The sequence below is a fragment of the Pelobates fuscus genome, chromosome 8 (genome assembly GCF_036172605.1).
Source record: "Pelobates fuscus isolate aPelFus1 chromosome 8, aPelFus1.pri, whole genome shotgun sequence".
NCBI lineage: Eukaryota > Metazoa > Chordata > Amphibia > Anura > Pelobatidae > Pelobates > Pelobates fuscus.
The window spans coordinates 129947000-129969920 of NC_086324.1; the positions used below are offsets into that span (position 1 = coordinate 129947000).

General features: G+C 43.2%; 1 protein-coding gene across 2 annotated transcripts in view; it reads right to left on the reverse strand.

Moving 5' to 3' along the window:
• Positions 1 to 13449, reverse strand: part of PDXDC1 (pyridoxal dependent decarboxylase domain containing 1) — a 93210-nt gene extending 79761 nt beyond the window's left edge. For both annotated transcript variants that reach the window (XM_063430314.1, XM_063430313.1), the window contains exon 1: positions 13275 to 13449. In XM_063430314.1, the coding sequence (XP_063286384.1) occupies positions 13275 to 13295 (21 nt within the window). In that variant the 5' untranslated portion in view covers positions 13296 to 13449. The remainder of the gene's footprint in view (positions 1 to 13274) is intronic.
• Positions 13450 to 22921: the final 9472 nt, after the last annotated feature.

Genomic DNA, 22921 nt, shown 5'->3' on the forward strand with positions numbered 1-22921 from the left:
AGAGGGGGGACACTATGGGATGAGAGGGGGGACACTATGGGATGAGAGGGGGGACACTATGGGATGAGAGGGGGGACACTATGGGATGAGAGGGGGGACACTATGGGATGAGAGGGGGGACACTATGGGATGAGAGGGGGGACACTATGGGATGAGAGGGGGGACACTATGGGATGAGAGGGGGGACACTATGGGATGAGAGGGGGGACACTATGGGATGAGAGGGGGGACACTATGGGATGAGAGGGGGGACACTATGGGATGAGAGGGGGGACACTATGGGATGAGAGGGGGGACACTATGGGATGAGAGGGGGGACACTATGGGATGAGAGGGGGGACACTATGGGATGAGAGGGGGGACACTATGGGATGAGAGGGGGGACACTATGGGATGAGAGGGGGGACACTATGGGATGAGAGGGGGGACACTATGGGATGAGAGGGGGGACACTATGGGATGAGAGGGGGGACACTATGGGATGAGAGGGGGGACACTATGGGATGAGAGGGGGGACACTATGGGATGAGAGGGGGACACTATGGGATGAGAGGGGGACACTATGGGATGAGAGGGGGACACTATGGGATGAGAGGGGGACACTATGGGATGAGAGGGGGACACTATGGGATGAGAGGGGGACACTATGGGATGAGAGGGGGACACTATGGGATGAGAGGGGGACACTATGGGATGAGAGGGGGACACTATGGGATGAGAGGGGGGACACTATGGGATGAGAGGGGGGGCACTATGGGATGAGAGGGGGGGCACTATGGGATGAGAGGGGGGAACACTATGGGATGAGAGGGGGGAACACTATGGGATGAGAGGGGGGAACACTATGGGAGGGGGTGGAGAATACTATGGTAGGGGGGGGAGAATACTATGGAAAGGGGGGAACGACACTATGGGATGAGGGGGGGGGAATACTATGGGAGGGGGGGAAATTTCCTGGAATTTCCTTCTAAAAATGAGGTGCGTGTTATACACCGGTGCGTGTTATACGCCGATAAATACGGTATATTTTTTCATGGAGGCTGTGACAGTCACAGCTTGGTGAGGTGTGGCTAGGGCTGCATAAACAGAAACAAAAGTGATTTAACTCCTAAATGGCAGAAAATTGAGCAGTGATAGTGCAGGGGCATGATCTATACACCAAATTGCTTCATTAAGCTAAAGTTATTTTGGTGACTATGGTGTACCTTAAAGTTAGAATTGTCAGAAACTGAAAGAATTCAGGGTGAATTTCAAATTCTACGCTCTGCAAGTATACGATATTTGCAGTTCATAGATAATTACACTACAAAGCAACAACATTTACAAGTTAATGGGGCATCTTTAGCAGACAGGGCTGACAATTTTAACAAAATGACTTTTTAGAAAGAGGGCGTGACCATGCATTGAGACCTGTAGTACAGGCCATTCTACTGTTTGTCGCCAACACTGGGTGTGGCCAAATAATTTTAATTAAATCCACTAATTAGAAACTTTTTGTACATTCTTTTAGTCCTGATGTGTATCCCCAATGGGACTTTAAATCTGATCCTTCAACAACTTGCTTAGAAACCAGGTGGTCTAACAGAGGTCCTACGGAAGTACAGGTTGTGCAAGACGGACTCGATCTGTACGTTTTTTATTAAACCAACCAGAACTAAGGTATTCAGTTGCTTTACTTGCAGTAATACAATGTGGCAATCTTCTTCTGTACTAGGAACAAAACCTTCAGGTAAGCCCCTGTCTTGTCTGATGTGACATTAAAAGAGGTGGCAGAACTACAACCAGGCTAATAAACCCAGAAGAACAGCTTTTTAGCTCCACATGATTAAAAATTGCATGTTTGTTTTTAAATGCAATAAAGAGGATATAATCATAATTTTTAATGTTATCTTACATTTGTATCACCACTTTTATTTTTCTTAATATTAGAATTTTTGTCACATTAAACAAAGGCCCTCGGGGGCGGGGGCGGGCCGCCAAGCCTAACGGTCGCAGGAAGGATCTGCTCCTGCGAACAGTGCAAAATTAAGCCTGAAAATCGGGACTTTTGACCGTTTAAAGGGCCCACAACTGCGACCCTCGGTGATTGCGGGCCACCGGAGCCGAGGAGAGGCTAGCTCGCAGAGTTTTAGTCCCTCGGGGGAGAGATTTCCGCCGCACCCAGCGGGACCTACCTGGCGGTGAGTGGAGTGGACGGCCGCCGCTCCACTATCCTGCCCTACGGAGCCCAACAATGAATCTGACCATCGCGTTCCCGGTCCCGATCCCCCCCCCCCCCTCTGGACCAGGGGGGATATCCCGGTCCTCGCCCCATAGCAACAGCACCTGGAGGCAATGCCACGCTGACACATGAGCTCGAGGCCCAAAACAAGATGGCCGCCAGACCGGAGCTCGCTCCTTCTACAGCCCACTCACATGGCGGACTCACTAGCACAAGACTGAAAAGTCAAACACGCAACTTCGAACAAAGCGGCAAAAGAGCAGACCAGCTCCTACCACCAGTGCCAACCTACCGGAGAACGGTGACTGGAGCAGCCCCAACTGTGTGTCCCTCAGGTGACACCGCCGAGGTGCAGACACAGGCAGACGGCGCAATCCGAGCACCAACCTCGACGGCACAGCCCTCAAGCCAGCTACCTCTTGCCAGCAACACACAGGGAACCCAGGTATCCTGCCAGCCTCATAAAGAGCCCACCAACCGGGAATCCTTGCTCTGCCCATGCATGGCGTCAGAGAAAGGGTACAGGGGACTTCGCCTGTGGCACGATGACAAGATGTCTGCATGGCGCCTCCAGCTCCAACGACCTGCCGAGTAACTACTCCAATACAAGTGACTCTCACCTAACGTCCAGAAATCACCATGGCTTTATATTTGTATTTGCCCACCTGCACATATATGAAGTATTGCAGCGTTATTTTACACGTTACTCAGCTAGAGCAGCCTGATGATTGATTTATTTTACTCTCTCTTCCCTGCAAGTCTCCCTTTATCATTTTATTTCTGGTTATTATATAAAGTGCAGTATTTTGAAATTTCCCAACCTTCTTAAGCCTAGTCTTGTATATTCCTGTATACTCCCATGTGTAATGTCACTGTAAGCTTGTCTGTTATACTCTGCACTCACAAAATCTTGCGACTAAACTAGTATACACGCGGACTGTATAGATGAGATAGGCTACATATACAGCCATATAGCGACTAAATAAGCGACTACAAAACGAACCCTCTAGCATGTAACTCAGCATGTAGACACAAACATAAGTGCTAGACCACTGTTTTCTTTTTATGTGCAACGCTGGGACCCAACGTAGCTCTAATCGTTTGTCAAATAGATTGTTAACATATACACAAAATTGCCTAGATTAACATGTTCAACAAAAACAAAATTTGTGCAAGTTTCTCATGCCATTGTTTAACTCATATGTAACTCTATGCAAATGAACGCTGTTGTGGCGTATGACAATGCCCTGTAATCACCTGCACAACAAAAATAAAGAATTAAAAAACAAAAAAAAACAAAGGCCCTCACTTGAGAAAATAAAAAGCAAAACAAAAACAAGCATTTTGAACACTAGCTAGCTGTGGTGCTTATGGTGCCAGGAGTGACCTGGTATTTGCCCCAATGTAAGTAGTCATACAGTTTGTTAAAGGTTTGACTTCTCTGAGGTCTGTGGACCCCATTCCCTGCCTCTGCTCCTGCCAGAAGCACGCTGAGCTCAGTGCAGGGCTTAGCTCATTGGCTGAATGCCATCATTCTTAGCCAATCAGCTGGACCCTGCACGGCTTAGCTCAAGAGAGCTAATGAAAGAAGCACATAGCAGGAGTATTGCAACCTGTATTCCTAGAGCTACAGTGTTCTACTCCCGATCTAGATTCAGAGCCACATCTAAATGTAGTAATAGAGAAAAATGGTTATACTTTTTCAGGGCTTAGATCCGTTCCCATGTCAACATGACTCCTTTTCTTGTCCAATCCAATGCTTCTTATAGAGAAGCATTGGGGACAAGTAGCACATGTGTGGCGAGCAACGTGCCTCATAGAAAGGCATCAAATCCAAGTTATTTCTTTGTTCAGCATTTGATAAACGTCACATAACCAAACCAAACTCTGTTGTCACAGTTGAAGCACTCTCTAGTGGCACTTAGGAAAACAACTAGAGGTGAGTTTAGTCCTGCAATGAAAACATTGGTATTTAAAAAAAAAAAAAAAATGGCAGTGTTTTACATTGCAGGATTAAACCTACAGGGCCATTGCACCCAAACCACTTATTTGGGATTAACAGGGTTATTCAATAAAGTGAGAATCCAAAATACATTTACAATGTTAGGCATGAGTAGCTGAAATGGAATTATAGCAGGTTTAGAGAATTTTTCCAGTCTGACTTTTTTATCTTAAATTTGAATTCTCACATTAGTAAATAACACTAAGTGGTCTGGAATCCTATAGTGGTCCTTGACAGGGGTTACTCAAACCACCACAACTACTACAGTAATTTAAAGTGGTAATGGTAGTAGGAGTGTGTATGTGCAATGTTTCAGTTTGAAACACTGCACATGCTGAAGCATTGCAACTCAGTTCCGGGCTGAAAAATGTCAATGCTGTGCATAAATTACATCCAGCGTCAGAGCTTTGCCGATGCCGGTTTCCAGATGAGTAAACATCTTTATTTAAAAAGATTTTTGTGGCCAAAATAGTAAAAAAAAAAGTTAGCATTCAGTAATCATAAAAAAACCCAGAGCGAGGAAGACAAAATGATCTATAAGATTAGGCAGAAAAAGGCTAAGCAAGTTATAAGAGCTTCCAAATCACACACAGAAGAGAAAATAGCACAGTCAGCACAAAAAGGGGACAACACATTTTTTAGATACATAAATAAGAAAAGAAAAGTAAAACAAGGATTAGTTAGATTAAAAACAAAAGAAGGAAGGTATGTAGAAGAGGATAAAGGTCTAGCTGACTGCCTTAATGAATATTTTTGTTCAGTATTTACAGATGAAAATAAAGGAAAGAGGCCTCAGTTAGGAAAAAGGACAAATTAGTCAATTATTAAACGTGAGTTTACAGAGGAAGAGGTTCTATTTCAACTGTCAAAAGTAAAGACAAATAAGTCAGTGGGACCTGATGGAATACACCCAAAAGGTATTAAAAGAGCTTAGTGGTGTACTAGCAAAACCATTAACAGATTTATTTAACCAATCATTGTTAACAGGAGTAGTCCCAGAAGATTGGAAGTTGGCGAATGTTGTGCCCATTCACAAGAAAGGTAGTAGGGAGGAGTCGGGCAACTATAGGCCAGTAAGCCTTACTTCAGTAGTGGGGAAAGTGATGGAAACCATGTTAAAGGATAGGATTGTTGAACATCTAGAAATACATGGACTGCAAGATCAGAGACAACATGGGTTTACTTCAGGGAGCTCATGCCAAACTAATCTTATTGATTTTTTTGATTGGGTAACTAAAATAATAGATCAGGGTGGTGCAGTTGATGTGGGATTATTAAAAATCTTTATTGTACTTGTATTGAATTATTGTACTAACTCCATTTTAACTTTATACTGTGACTTCTTCCTCCATTTTGTCCTCCTAACCTGACTTCTTCAATCCTCCATTTTGTCCTCATGACTTAACTTGTTCATTTTAAAACTACCTTACGTGACTGAACTTCTCAACCCAATTAGTATAGTAGACAAAGACTGTGTTTCCTGCAAGGACAAGCACCAGGAGGTGCTGGCTACTCCTTAAACCTTGCTGGCTACTCCTTAGAACTTGTAAGATAGTATAGTTTGAAGGCCACGAGAACACAGTAGTAATGAAATGTTCTATTCATAAGAGACCTTGCACCTGGACATGAAGCCTGATATCATTGACCGTGTAAAATGACGCTCAAGACCCCCTTATCCCCACCCGTGTCCAGAACAATCCCACCCCCGGTGGGTGGACACGGGACTAACCTCTTAATTTTTTGAACCAATAGGTAAGACACTAACCCCGACACTTAACAATTAATCCAATTGATGATGTTTATTTGCTGATATTCTAATAATCGATGATGACGCAAAATGCCTCTTAAAAGGGCCTGCGCGCCCGCTTTTTCTTCACTTGCCAATAAACTTTCTCGAAGTTATTTTAACCTGAACCTTGTGTGTCAGACTTAATTACTTCAGCGTATATACGCAATTCAATTTTATTGATTTGGACAGGAACAGATAGACATTTAAACATTTTGGTTTACTTTTAAAAAGTACCATAACACAGTAGACATTGCTTACCTAGATTTCAGTAAGGCTTTTGACACTGTTGCACATAGAAGGCTTATCAATAACTTGCAATCTTTACGTTTGCATTCCAATATTGTTGAATGGGTAAGGCAGTGGCTGAGTGACAGGCAACAGAGGGTTGTAGTCAATGGAGTATATTTGAAGATTGGGCTTGTCACCAGTGGGGTACCTCAGGGATCTGTACTTGGACCCATTCTCTTTAATATTTTAATTAGTGATATTGCAGAAGGTCTTGATGGTAAGGTATGTCTTTTTGCTGATGATACTAAGATATGTAACAGGGTTGATGTTCCAGGAGGGATAAGCCAAATGGCAAATGATTTAGGTAAACTAGAAAAATGGTCAGAGTTGTGGCAACTGACATTTAATGTGGATAAGTGCAAGATAATGCATCTTGGAAGTAAAAACCCAAGGGCAGAGTACAGAATATTTGATAGAGTCCTAACCTCAACATCTGAGGAAAGGGATTTAGGGGTGATTATTTCTGATGATTTAAAGGTAGGCAGACAATGTAATAGAGCAGCAGGAAATGCTAGCAGAATGCTTGGTTGTATATGGAGAGGTATTAGCAGTAGAAAGAGGGAAGTGCTCATGCCATTGTACAGAACACTGGTGTGACCTCACTTGGAGTATTGTTCGCAGTATTGGAGACCGTATCTCCAGAAGGATTTTGATACTTTAGAGAGAGTTCAGAGAAGGGTTACTAAACTGGTTCATGAATTGCAGGATGAAACTTACCAGGAAAGGTTAAAGGAACTTAACATATATAGCTTGGAGGAAAGACGAGACGGGGGGATATGATAGAAACATTTAAATACATAAAGGGAATCAACACAGTAAAGGAGGAGATCATATTTAAAAGAAGAAAAACTACCATAACAAGAGGACATAGTCTTAAATTAGAGGGGCAGAGGTTTAAAAATAATATCAGGAAGTATTACTTTACTGAGAGGGTAGTTGATGCATGGAATAGCCTTCCAGCTGAAGTGGTAGAGGTTAACACAGTTAAGGAGTTTAAGCATGCGTGGGATAGGCATAAGGCTATCCTAACTATAAGATAAGGCCAGGGACTAATGAAAGTATTTAGAAAATTGGGCAGACTAGATGGGCCGAATGGTTCTTATATGCCGTCACATTCTATGTTTCTATGTTTACTGCAATTCAAGGGGGACCCAATTCATAGTGCCCAATAGGACATATCACACATAAAAGGCCCCCCAACCTCCAAAGGGTTGGAGTAAACTTGTAAAGGCACCAAAGTGGTTATAGTACCAGCATACTTTCTCTGCAGTCTTAGGTTTTAATTACTTAGCAAAATGACAAAATAGGGTATTAAAGCTGGTAGCTCTGCCTACAAAGCTAGTCAAAGAGCCAATAATTCCACTTCCTGGTTCTCATACCGATGAGTTGCCATTTACGCACAAACCTGCAATACTAAAAAAGAGAGACCTCTCCCTGTGATGATTGGTGCTACGCGTCCACACTGGTAAGTAAATTTAAACCAAAGACAGCAAAGTTATTTAGGCACCATAACCACTCCAGTAAACTAAAGTGGTCATACTGCCCAGAGTGCCCCTTTAATGACATCCATGGGAAAGCCATTTAACTGCAAATGTGGTTCTTTGACAAGAAAATTGCAAAATTTACATTGAAATATCTGAAATCTAAAACATTCTCCAAATGCTACTTTTTCGCTTGGCTATAAAGCCTAACAAATGTAATTTCCTTGTCAGTTGTCAGCAATTTCTAATTTAGTGAATGGCCCTAGCAGTACAAGACATGAAATACTTCATAAAACACTGAAGGCTTCACTGCCCATCACACACGGCAATTACTAGGGGAATCCCGAAAATAAGGTGTTGTTTAGCCCTGCAGCACTTGCCGTACAACAATTTCCATAACGTACAGTAGCTGAGGAGGATATAAAAAAAAAATAAGGTAGAAACAACTCTTAGTCAGTTTACTAAGGTTTAATTGACTGACACATCAGAAATCAGAAGCCTTCAAAGCAGAGTATAATCAGAAGACTGGGTTTTGTAGTTGTTTTCAGACAATATGTTAAAGGCAAGATACCACACAATTGATAGTAATTGACAATTACTTTGTTTAATTGGACATTGTTTGCTGGCACAAAACTAGAAAAAATAAAAATTAAAAATTAAAGGGACACTCCAGGGTAAGCAGTTCATTTCCATGCAACATCTTGGAATAATTTGTGCAAGCATACTCCAAAATAGCTGATTTTTTTGGCAAACCATATTTTGGCATTAAAGGGACACTCCAGGCACCCAGACCACTTCTGCCCATTGGAGTGGTCTGGGTGCCAACTCCCACTACCCTTAACCCTGCAAGTGTAATTATTGCAGTTTTTTTATAAACTGCAATAATTACCTTGCAGGGTTAACTCCACCTCTAGTGGCTGTCTACTAGGCAGCCACTAGAGGGAACTTCCTGATTTATAGCAAAGATTTTCTTTGCTAGAGCGTCGCTGGACGTCCTCACACTGTGTGAGGACCTCCAGCGTCGATCAATTCCCCATAGGAAAGCATTGGAGGTGGGGCTAGAACCGGCAGACCTGCGCGGCGCTGAAAATAAGGTACGTTTTCTTAACTTTTAAGGGGGGCAAGTCACCTAAATGGTGGTTTTAACACTATAGGGTCAGGAGTACTGACCGTATAGTGTTCCTTTAATTAGGGATCTGAGAGTCATTTATATATCTGGAGTTGTGTGTACAAACTATGTGGTTTACTCTTCCCTATGCCACAGCAAGTCAACAAAAAAATCCTTTGTTATAGTAAAATTTTGATTCAAAGGATATTTGTATATCACGATCATAACCACTCTGTCTGAAACACACCTTCCTTTTATGACACTTCACTATACCTGTAATCTCGTAACCTTCAAAGAGATGTCATGCACAGCACACAATATGTAGCATAAGTAGCAGTGTTGATGAACACATTTTGGACTGAATAGATTGTCAGCTCACTTTTCCAGCAAAAATGCTCACAAAATTTTAGGGTACTCCTGAATATTTAAACAAAGTTGGCAAGCAAACTAAACTCGCTTGTCGGGTTCAACTTGTGTTTTAAACGAACACGCCATGCACTATAACCCCAAAGCATGCTGTAGTGGTTATGGTGCATTGTGCATCCCACTGTTAGTATTAGAACTCTTACTTGAATTGCAAAACTAAAAATAAAACCAAACAAAAATAGAGAAACAGAAAGAAAGAAAAGATTAATTTAAAAATCAAAACCTGCAAAGAGACAGAGCCACTTTCATGTAACTTGGCCATGTATGCAATATAACAGAGTTCCATTGAAAGCCCTTTTTTATTTTCCACCAATATGCTAAGCAAATGGCCCAGTATTCTTTAGAATGCATTGTGCATAGATCATATTGCACAAGGATGCAGAGACAGGTGCACGTACATAGAACTTTTGTATGCCTCTTCTCCATTACAGCAACCATAAATAGTGCAGTTCATTGGTTTCCACATTAGCTCACCCAACTCTGGACAGCAGTGTATTCTAAAAAAAAAAAAAAGTACTAAAAGTGTAGAAATCTCCACTGAAATTAGTGGAATCTGCAAGTGCATTCTATACACCCCTTTCTACAAATTAAAAAAAACGTACACACGCACAATTTCAACCGAAACCACAGGCATATATTGCATTACAACCCAGAGATTTTACAGTAAAAATGGCACAGATATTGATAAAAATAAATCAGAAGAGCCGAATAAGGGACAACAAAACTAAAATCAAAACAAGTAATATATTAATGGCCGTAAGTTTAAGGAACACCTCAAGCACCATAACCACTACTGTGCTCTATAGTCGTTATGTTGCCAGGGATGCCATGTCTTGACTTCTTATCTGGGGACAGAGAGCATCAGCCGATCACTATCAGCCAATAAAACCTTGCATCAATGTACTTAGCTCAATAAAGATAGCTTTTGGCTGTAGAGAGGTAGGGTACGGAACCTGGCAAACCCCAGGTAAGTAGTCAAACTGTTAACAAATGGTCTAACTACTTACACTGAGGAGACACCAGGGCACTCCTAACACCATAAACACTGCAGAATATGAACTATGGAGAGGTTGGTGAGTTCTATAACTCTAGATTACCCCTACATTAATGCTCAGCCAGCTTGTGGCCACTGGGTCTGGTTTCCTTCAGGCTCTCTGCAAGATTCTAGCACCACAGCAGTTTATGACGGACAATACGGTACAATCTTACTCCATGACTTACTCCAGTTCCTGCTGCAGCTTCATGGGCAAGCAGCAGCAGGCCCCTCACAGATCAGAAAGAGGCTCCATCAATCAGAAGCCTCTCATTCTGGTCTATGTGGTCTGATCGTATCCCTCCCTAGAATTGATTTTTGGAAAATGCAGTTTGGCCCCCAGCAGCTGTTCTATTTATCTAACAAACTGAACTTTTGCATATGCTTTTAGCAGCCAGAATATAGCTGCTATTAGCTTACTGATGGTCCCATACTCACATTTTTATTTTTTTTTTAAATAAGGTTGTGCATAGCTGCCAACTGCTGTGTCCTACCAATATTTGTGTGGTCAATGGCAAAATATACTTTTATGTCAGGTGGAAAAGCTTATAGCTACTGAAGTTTTTACAAAAAGCTACAGTTATAGGAAATAGGGAAAGATGTCCAAGCACGATAATTTCTACAGACATATAGTGTGAGAAAAGGCAATGTTTACATTGGTGCTTAGTATATCCTCTAGTGTTACTAGAGGTAAGGAGATGCTGATAAGTGCAATAGCCTCCAATGCTTTCCAAAGGGAAAACATTTGATTGGCTGTGATAATGAAGATTAATCTCAGCCATGGAGGCGGGGTCAGAAGCAGCTAGTCCAGCATGGCGTGGGAGAAAAATCACCTTTTCAAAGCGATCTAAGGGGGATGGGTCACCTAAATGGCCACTTCAGGACTTTGGCGTCAAACATACGTTTGTGTTATTGACAGTATAGTATTCCTTTAAGATGATGTTTTGGTGCTTTGAGTGTCCTGCTGCCCATGAATATCTAGCTTTACAAATCAAAATGGTCAAGAAAAACTGGTACTTGACACGGAGTTCTATTTTATCCTGACAAGTGGTTCTATGCTGAAACGCAAAGTGTAGGGGCAACCCCTTAAGGACACATGACATGTGTGACATGTCATGATTCCCTTTTATTCCAGAAGTTTGGTCCTTAAGGGGTTAATAAATAATTACCTGAAAATGTAATTCACAATGTCATAGATTGTGTTATCCACTAACTATTTACACATACATCATGTAAAATACAGATTTAAGTATAATTATATGTTACTATAGCTCGGTTTGAAATAGCAGATGATTTAATCTTGGCCTAGATTATTTCTTGGTGATTCAGTAAAATCTATATTTTGGTCCTGAGTGCACTAAAATTGTGCTAGGATTAAACAAACACTCCAAGCACCATAACCTCTACAGTCTGCTGTAGTTGGTATGGTGCCAGGACTGCCCTGGCATCATCCCAAGGTAAGCAAGTCAAACTATGTTAGAATGGGTTGACAAGTTACCAGGGTACCAACAGGATCCAGCATTCACAAATCCTGCTTCCGGTCTTGTCATGCCCTTTAGCAAAGAGCGTTAGCTCTGCAGTCTAGGCCAATGAGCATAGTGCTGGTTCGACTGTGCTTTATTCCATAGAGACAACAGAGTGGTGCAGGCAGCCGGGTGCCACAGATAGGTTTTTAAGCCATATACTAAAACTGTTTGACTACTCACAGTAGGCCGTAGTAGATATGCTGTTTGAAGTGTTCCTATAATGTGAAACTTTACAACTCACCTGACCTTTACTATACCTGAGGTCTCTCCCCGTCAGGAGCACACATTTTAACAAGTACTATGCTTGAATTTAACTCTGGGTTAAAAGTACTCTGCATTAGTCTAGAATAGATCTATGCTTCCTAGCTGCCCAGCTCTAAGTTTAAAACCAAAGTGACCACAAATGAAACTTAATGTATTGTTTTACTAAATGACTGAAGTTTCACACAAACAATTTTACATAAAGGAGGTCGAATGAGGCCAGCCAACGTTTCATATGCCAAATATGAGTTACAATAGTCATCAGTCTTTATAAAGTCGTCTGATAACTTAGTCACAAATCCCACACGAAGCAATGACCACAGCATTCCACTAGTTGAATTAAAAAAAAAAAAAAGAAGGGAGTTGGCATATAATTATTATAAATACAGACTAGAAAAATCAGTCAACAGCATTCTGTAGCATCTTAAAATTATATAACTAGTACATTTATATGTAGGAACGTCTACTCCCCATATCACATTATCCATAAAAAAAACAAAATAACATTCATTAGATAGAGTATCTCTTCAATAAGTAACTTTAGTTTTTTTTGTGTGTTTATTATTTCCAAAATGAATCTACCATCACGGTCATCGTGAAGCATCCCACTATAAATCTAGAGCTCAGTGTTCTAACACAACAAATGTTCTAAATTTAAACATTTGAAGCCAAGGTTAGTATTTCTGCTCACGTTCCTTGCAGGATAATACCTCTGATAACATCATAGACCAAAACCCAATAAAAAGACTACAATAACCTACAAATCTGCACATTATATATAATATATAACCTAACATAAAGTGATAGCAACCTCTTTATAGTAACAGCCCAACCTGTGTCATACAGGAAGTTCTCTAAGATTATTACCTGTATGCAGGCAATGCATGGGATACATGTACTATTACTATATATATATATTATATGGCTATAATCCCCACCCGGATATATATCTCTATATCTCTCTCTCTCTCTCTCTATATATATATCTCTGTATATCTGTATGAGTGTATGGGTTGGATATTCCGCTTGCCATCACACACAGACCCTGGTTATATTAATATGACACTAGTTCCCTGTTGGTGTCCCCCTGCAGCCCAGCCCCGGTGACAATATATCACAGAGTGCAGCAGGTGCCCCACCTGAGTGAAGGGTCTCTGCATGCTGCTCGCTGGGTGTCAGCTGCTCTGCCCTCTGCCAGGGTCTGCTCTCCGGGATTGTTGCTGTGAGGACTTCCGCGTTCCCTCCTCCTGCTGCTGCTGCCCCGAGCCTGCTCCCTGTCTCCACGCTGGCAGCGCTGACGTTACCAGGCAGCAGGAGAGAGTGCGCGCGCACAGGGGAGCGGAGGCGGGGACGAGCAGTTTGCGCTTAGCGCGAGCCCAATGCAAGCGATTATGGGAGGAAGATTGTGCCGCGCAGGACACCGTACTCGGCTGCCATGCTGGAATCTGGCAGGGGTTGTTAGGGAATCAGGATACAGTGACACCGGAAACAGGGAGCTACCAGGAATGGCTATGGGCTGGAGCAACAGCAGGGTAGAGACTATGTGGAGCTATAGCAGTCAATGGACTCTCCAGGGTTTATAAATAAAAGTCATAGGAAATCACTGCCAGCCATAGGAAATCACTGCCTGTCATAGGAAATCACTGCCAGTCATAGGAAATCACTGCCAGCCATAGGAAATCACTGCCAGCCATAGGGAATCACTGCCTGTCATAGGAAATCACTGCCTGTCATAGGAAATCACTGCCAGCCATAGGAAATCACTGTCATAGGAAATCACTGTCTGTCATAGGAAATCACTGCCTGTCATAGGAAATCACTGCCAGCCATAGGAAATCACTGCCTGTCATAGGAAATCACTGCCTGTCATAGGAAATCACTGCCTGTCATAGGAAATCACTGCCAGCCATAGGAAATCACTGCCAGCCATAGGAAATCACTGCCTGTCATAGGAAATCACTGCCAGCCATAGGAAATCACTGCCTGTCATAGGAAATCACTGCCTGTCATAGGAAATCACTGCCTGTCATAGGAAATCACTGCCTGTCATAGGAAATCACTGCCAGCCATAGGAAATCACTGTCATAGGAAATCACTGCCAGCCATAGGAAATCACTGCCTGTCATAGGAAATCACTGCCAGCCATAGCAAATCACTGCCTGTCATAGGAAATCACTGTCATAGGAAATCACTGCCTGTCATATTAAATCACTGTCATAGGAAATCACTGCCAGCCATAGGAAATCACTGCCTGTCATAGGAAATCACTGCCAGCCATAGGAAATCACTGCAAGTCATAGGGAATCACTGTCTGCCATAGGAAATCACTGCCATAGGAAATCACTGTCATAGGGAATCACTGCCAGCCATAGGAAATCACTGCCTGTCATAGGAAATCACTGCCTGTCATAGGAAATCACTGCCTGTCATAGGAAATCACTGCCAGCCATAGGAAATCACTGCCAGCCATAGGAAATCACTGCCTGTCATAGGAAATCACTGCCTGTCATAGGAAATCACTGCCTGTCATAGGAAATCACTGCCTGTCATAGGAAATCACTGCCAGCCATAGGAAATCACTGTCATAGGAAATCACTGCCAGCCATAGGAAATCACTGCCTGTCATAGGAAATCACTGTCATAGGAAATCACTGCCAGCCATAGCAAATCACTGCCTGTCATAGGAAATCACTGTCATAGGAAATCACTGCCTGTCATATTAAATCACTGTCATAGGAAATCACTGCCAGCCATAGGAAATCACTGCCTGTCATAGGAAATCACTGCCAGCCATAGGAAATCACTGCAAGTCATAGGGAATCACTGTCTGCCATAGGAAATCACTGCCATAGGAAATCACTGTCATAGGGAATCACTGCCAGCCATAGGAAATCACTGCCTGTCATAGGAAATCACTGCCTGTCATAGGGAATCACTGCCTGTCATAGGAAATCACTGCCAGCCATAGGAAATCACTGTCATAGGAAATCACTGCCAGCCATAGGAAATCACTGTCATAGGAAATCACTGCCAGCCATAGGAAATCACTGTCATAGGAAATCACTGTCATAGGGAATCACTGCCAACCTTAGGAAATCACTGCCAGCCATAGGAAATCGCTGCCTGTCATAGGAAATCACTGCCAGCCATAGGAAATCACTGTCATAGGAAATCACTGCCAGCCATAGGAAATCACTGCCAGCCATAGGAAATCACTGTCATAGGAGATTACTGCCAGCCAAAGGAAATCACTGTCATAGGAAATCACTGCCAGCCATAGGAAATCACTGTCTGTCATAGGAAATCACTGCCTGTCATAGGGAATCACTGTCATAGGAGATTACTGCCAGCCATAGGAAATCACTGTCATAGGAAATCACTGTCATAGGAAATCACTGCCAGTCATAGGGAATCACTGTCTGTCATAGGAAATCACTGCCTGTCATAGGGAATCACTGTCATAGGAAATCACTGCCAGCCATAGCAAATCACTGCCTGTCATAGGAAATCACTGTCATAGGAAATCACTGCCTGTCATAGGAAATCACTGTCATAGGAAATCACTGCCAGCCATAGGAAATCACTGCCTGTCATAGGAAATCACTGCCAGCCATAGGAAATCACTGCCAGTCATAGGGAATCACTGTCTGCCATAGGAAATCACTGCCATAGGAAATCACTGTCATAGGGAATCACTGACAGCCATAGGAAATCACTGCCTGTCATAGGAAATCACTGCCTGTCATAGGGAATCACTGCCTGCCATAGGAAATCACTGCCAGCCATAGGAAATCACTGTCATAGGAAATCACTGCCAGCCATAGGAAATCACTGTCATAGGAAATCACTGCCAGCCATAGGAAATCACTGTCATAGGAAATCACTGCCAGCCATAGGAAATCACTGTCATAGGAAATCACTGTCATAGGGAATCACTGCCAACCTTAGGAAATCACTGCCAGCCGTAGGAAATCGCTGCCTGTCATAGGAAATCACTGCCAGCCATAGGAAATCACTGTCATAGGAAATCACTGCCAGCCATAGGAAATCACTGCCAGCCATAGGAAATCACTGTCATAGGAGATTACTGCCAGCCATAGGAAATCACTGTCATAGGAAATCACTGTCATAGGAAATCACTGCCAGCCATAGGAAATCACTTTCTGTCATAGGAAAACACTGCCTGTCATAGGGAATCACTGTCATAGGAGATTACTGCCAGCCATAGGAAATCACTGTCATAGGAAATCACTGTCATAGGAAATCACTGTCATAGGAAATCACTGCCAGTCATAGGGAATCACTGTCTGTCATAGGAAATCACTGCCTGTCATAGGGAATCACTGTCATAGGAAATCACTGCCTGTCATAGGAAATCACTGTCATAGGAAATCACTGCCTGTCATAGGAAATCACTGCCTGTCATAGGGAATCACTGCCAGCCATAGGAAATCACTGCCTGTCATAGGAAATCACTGCCTGTCATAGGGAATCACTGCCTGTCATAGGAAATCACTGCCAGCCATAGGAAATCACTGTCATAGGAAATCACTGCCAGCCATAGGAAATCACTGTCATAGGAAATCACTGCCAGCCATAGGAAATCACTGTCATAGGAAATCACTGCCAGCCTTAGGAAATCACTGTCATAGGAAATCACTGTCATAGGGAATCACTGCCAACCATAGGAAATCACTGCCAGCCATAGGAAATCACTGCCAGCCATAGGAAATCGCTGCCTGTCATAGGAAATCACTGCCAGCCATAGGAAATCACTGCCAGCCATAGGAAATCACTGCCAGCCATAGGAAATCACTGTCATAGGAGATTACTGCCAGCCATAGGAAATCACTGTCATAGGAAATCACTGTCATAGGAAATCACTGCCAGCCATAGGAAATCACTGTCATAGGAAATCACTGCCAGCCATAGGAAATCACTGTCATAGGAAATCACTGCCAGCCATAGGAAATCACTGTCTGTCATAGGAAATCACTGTCTGTCATAGGAAATCACTGCCAGCCATAGGAAATCACTGCCAGCCATAGGAAATTACTGCCAGCCATAGGAAATCACTGTCATAGGAAATCACTGCCAGCCATAGGAAATCACTGTCATAGGAAATCACTGCCAGCCATAGGAAATCACTGTCATAGGAAATCACTGTCTGTCATAGGAAATCACTGCCAGCCATAGGAAATCACTGTCATAGGAAATCACTGTCTGTCATAGGAAATCACTGTCATAGGAAATCACTGCCAGCCATAGGAAATCACTGTCTGTCATAGGAAATCACTGCCTGTCATAGGAAATCACTGCCAGTCATAGGGAATCACTGTCATAGGAAATCACTGCCTGTCATAGGGAATCACTGCCTGTCATAGGGAATCACTGCCAGCCATAGGAAATCACTGCCTGTCATAGGAAATCACTGCCTGTCATAGGAAATCACTGTCATAGGAAATCACTGCCAGCCATAGGAAATCACTGTCATAGGAAATCACTGCCAGCCATAGGAAATCACTGTCATAGGAAATCACTGCCAGCCATAGGAAATCACTGTCATAGGAAATCACTGCCAACCATAGGGAATCACTGCCAACCATAGGAAATCACTGCCAGCCATAGGAAATCGCTGCCTGTCATAGGAAATCACTGCCAGCCATAGGAAATCACTGTCATAGGAAATCACTGCCAGCCATAGGAAATCACTGTCATAGGAAATTACTGCCAGCCATAGGAAATCACTGTCATAGGAAATCACTGCCAGCCATAGGAAATCACTGTCATAGGAAATCACTGCCAGCCATAGGAAATCGCTGCCTGTCATAGGAAATCACTGCCAGCCATAGGAAATCACTGTCATAGGAAATCACTGCCAGCCATAGGAAATCACTGCCAGCCATAGGAAATCACTCTCATAGGAAATCACTCTCATAGGAAATCACTGTCATAGGAAATCACTGCCAGTCATAGGAAATCACAGTCATAGGAAATCACTGTCAGTCATAGGAAATCACTGTCATAGGAAATCAATGTCAGTCATAGGACATCACTGCCAGCCATAGGAAATCACTGTCTGTCATAGGAAATCACTGCCAGTCATAGGAAATCACTGTCATAGGAAATCACTGTCATAGGAAATTACTGCCAGCCATAGGAAATCACTGTCATAGGAAATTACTGCCAGCCATAGGAAATCACTGTCATAGGAAATTACTGCCAGCCATAGGAAATTACTGCCAGCCATAGGAAATCACTGCCTGTCATAGGAAATCACTGTCATAGGAAATCACTGTCATAGGAAATCATTGTCATAGGAAATCACTGCCTGTCATAGGAAATCACTGCCTGTCATAGGGAATCACTGTCATAGGGAATCATTGTCATAGGGAATCACTGCCAGCCATAGGTAATCACTGTCATAGGGAATCACTGCCAGCCATAGGAAATCACTGTCATAGGGAATCACTGTCATAGGGAATCACTGCCAGCCATAGGAAATCACTGTCATAGGAAATCACTGCCAGCCATAGAAAATCGCTGCCTGTCATAGGAAATCACTGCCAGCCATAGGAAATCACTGTCTGTCATAGGAAATCACTGCCAGCCATAGGAAATCACTGTCATAGGAAATTATTGCCAGCCATAGGAAATCACTGTCATAGGAAATCACTGTCATAGGAAATCACTGCCAGCCATAGGAAATCACTGTCATAGGAAATCACTGCCAGACATAGGAAATCACTGCCTGTCATAGGAAATCACTGCCTGTCATAGGAAATCACTGCCTGTCATAGGAAATCACTGCCAGCCATAGGAAATCACTGCCTGTCATAGGAAATCACTGCCAGCCATAGGAAATCACTGCCTGTCATAGGAAATCAATGTTATAGGAAATCAATGTCAGTCATAGGAAATCACTGTCATAGGAAATCAATGTCAGTCATAGGAAGTCACTGCCAGCCATAGGAAATCACTGTCTGTCATAGGAAATCACTGCCAGTCATAGGAAATCACTGTCATAGGAAATTACTGCCAGCCATAGGAAATCACTGTCATAGGAAATTACTGCCAGCCATAAGAAATCACTGTCATAGGAAATTACTGCCAGCCATAGGAAATCACTGCCTGTCATAGGAAATCACTGTCATAGGAAATCACTGCCTGTCATAGGAAATCACTGTCATAGGAAATCACTGCCTGTCATAGGAAATCACTGCCTGTCATAGGAAATCACTGTCATAGGAAATCACTGTCATAGGAAATTACTGCCAGCCATAAGAAATCACTGTCATAGGAAATTACTGCCAGCCATAGGAAATCACTGCCTGTCATAGGAAATCACTGTCATAGGAAATCACTGCCTGTCATAGGAAATCACTGTCATAGGAAATCACTGTCAGTCATAAGAAATCACAGTCATAAGAAATCACTGCCTTTCATAGGAAATAAATGTTATAGGAAATCACTGTCATAGGAAATCAATGTCAGTCATAGGAAATCAATGTCAGTCATAGGAAATCACTGTCAAAGGAAATCACTGCCAGCCATAGGAAATTACCAGATTTTACTAATTTCATGACGTAAAGTCATGATTTTATAAAGGACACGGAGGCTCCCATTATGCTTATTCTCTTTCTTTATTCCTCAGCAGCAAAAGAGAGAGATACTGTAAATATTCAACAAAAATGTAAATAATAACATCATTTACCCCAAAGGGTTAACCACATAGAACACATTAACCAATGAGAATGTTCCTATCCTAATAATGTGCCATGTGACATTGAGCCACTCCTCTTTCTTTTGATGTTGTCGATGAACACTTTTCAAACAGAAAAACGATGTAGTCGATAAATGTGCAGAACAGTGATTTCCAGGAACTTATAGCAACGGGCTCCGGATGGAACAGGCAACCTTCTGCTTGAACTTGTATGGGCAGGCATGGACCAGAATGACAACCCAATTAGGAGGCTGTAAGGCAAAGAAATTAAAATTGTAAAATACGTTCTTGGATATTATTTCCATATTATATTACGATCTTATCTACCAAAAACAATCTGTCAGTTCAGTACTAGTCATCAGGTGAAAGAACAAAATCACATTATTACACAACTCGTGCCCCATTACGTGACAGTATACTCACAAGGAGGGTGCAACTTACCTGGATTGGGTGGGATAATACTCGCCTCTGTGTCCTTTATAAAATCATGACTTTACATCATGAAATTAGTAAAATCTGGTAATTTTATTAAAGGACACGGAGGCTCCTATTATGCTAGTTCAAAGCTGCGTGATCACTGAAGTGGAAAAATTAGAAATTAGTCGGAAATAAAATTCTCGGAATGTAGATTCTCTTTACCAATCAACTGCACGGAGGAGGTCTTCTAGTCTACAACCTAGAGAAAAGGCTTTTGATGCCATAGCACCCCTTACTGAGTGTGCTCTGTACGTGGAGGTATCAATGCCCGCCAACTCCATGATCCATTTAATCCAGCGAGATATGGTAATTGTAGAAACCGGATGGTGAGGTTGTCGGAGTGCCAGAAACAGATCTGAATACCGGGAATCACGAATCGAGGCGGTCCTTGCCTCATATTTCTTGAGGGAGGCTACTGGACATAAATTAATGTTATGTGGAAAGGCTGGGTAGAAGACTGATGTAATGGATGTCTTCGTACGTCTTGATATGTTGAAGGAGATGCCTTCTGGTGTAAACAAGCGTGCCGTGAGGTCCAGTGCTCGGACATCTGAGACACGTTTACAGGAGATTAGACACAATAGCGCAACCAACTTAGCAGTGAGCTGCTTGTTCGAGAGTTACAAATTTTTTGGCCAATTTTCAAAAAGTCGGAGAACTAGGCCAACATCCCACAAGGCTGCATATTTAGGTCTTGGTGGGCGTGCAAACTTGATGCCAGGTAGAAGTCGACACCACTGGGTGCTTTCCTGCCTGGAGTCCATTCCAGCCTAGCTGGCCTGCCGAGATCGCTGATCTATATAAGTTGATTGTACGATATGCCAGACCATAGTCGTAAAGTGAAGTAAGGAAACTCAGAACCTGACTCACATTTGCAGATATGGGATCCACGTGTTGTTCCATGCACCAACTACTCCATGCGTTCCAGGCATATAGGTATGACTTCCTTGTTCCTGGGGCCCAAGCTCCTGCCAGGAGATCCAGAGTTGCCTGTGGAACATTTGGGATGTAGCAGGGTCCCCTGAGAGGAGCCATGCCAAGAGCTTGAGATGTCCCTAAAGTAAAAGGGCATGTGAGTTCCCGTCAGAATCTCGGACAAGGTCGGTTGTCACCGGTAGTAATCTCGGAAGATCTGTGGACATTTCCATGAGCGTAGGGAACCAGGGCTGAGACGTCCAAAATGGGGTTATGAGGATCAAGGAGGTTCGGTGACATCTGAGATGCAGTGGAGTTCGTGCGATGAGGGAGAAAGGAGGGAAGGCATAGTGGTGGGTTTTCGGCCACGGTTGGAGGAAAGCGTCCGTCACCAGAGCTTCCGGATCCAGTGTCCAGCTGAAAAACTTCGGCAAATGTGTGTTCAAGCGTGATTTGAAGAGATTGATGTCCAGGGGTTCATCCGCCAGTCGCTGGCATCTCGTAGGTGTCTGGAATTCCAATCCGCCACTACGTTGGACATCCCCGGAATGTACTCTGCTTGTACTGAAATGTTGTGGTCCAGACAGAATTGCCAGAAATCTTTCGCCAGTTCTGCTAGTATTGTTGCGTAATGGAGCAGTTGGTCGATATACTTAAAAGACTCCATAGAGCAAACGATCCTGCTAGCAGTTCGATGCAATTGATATGTAGTCACTGTTCCTCTAGGGACCATTTTCCTCCGGTGGAGATAGCTCCGCAGAGTCCTCCCCAGCCGAGCATGCTTGCATCGGATTCCATTACGATCATCTGGGGTTGTTCCGACGATCGCTCGGTCGTTCCATGCTTCCATGTGTTGTAGCCACCACTTGAGTTCCTCTTTGGTGGTGCAGTCTAGAGGAACAGAGTCTGAGTATGAGTGCCCTGAGTGAAGGTATTTGGCTTTCAGTCATTGGAGTGCCCTGTAGTGCAGAGGCCCGGGGAATATGGCTTGGAATGACGCTGAGAGAAGGCCGACAATCCTGGCCAGTTGTCTCAAGGTAAGAATGGGACGTGCTAACATCCGCCTGATTTCCTTTTTGCTGGATTTGACTTCGGCTGTTGGGAGTAGGAGTGCTCCGTTCACAGCATCTATGGTGAATCCTAGGAATTCTATTGACTGAGAGGGTTTGGTGACCGACTTCTCACAGTTGATTAGAAAACCCAGGTTTTCTAGTAGAGTCCTCGTCCAGGAGAAATGTTCGTGGAACATATGAGGGTCTTGCGCCATTACGAGGATATCGTCCAAGTATATTATGAGTCGAACTCCTCTGCTGCATAGGAGGGTGACCATTGGTTTCATGAGCTTCGTGAAGCACCATGGTGCCGACGATAGGCCGAACGGTAGGAATTTGAATCGCCATAAGGTCACTTTCCATTGGGATTGTAGGAAGTTTTGGCATTCTACGGCCATAAGAACCGTGAGGTACGCATACTTCAAGTCGAGCTTGACCATCCAGTCCCCTGTAAGCAGGAGATCTCGTAGAGAGTGGATACCTTCCATCTTGAAGTGGTGGTATGCGACAAACATGTTTAGGGGTCGTAGGTTGATGACTGGACGGACTCCTCCGCCCTTTTTGGGAACCAGGAAGAGGTTGCTTAAGAAACCCGGTGTGAGAGGGTGGACTTCTTAAA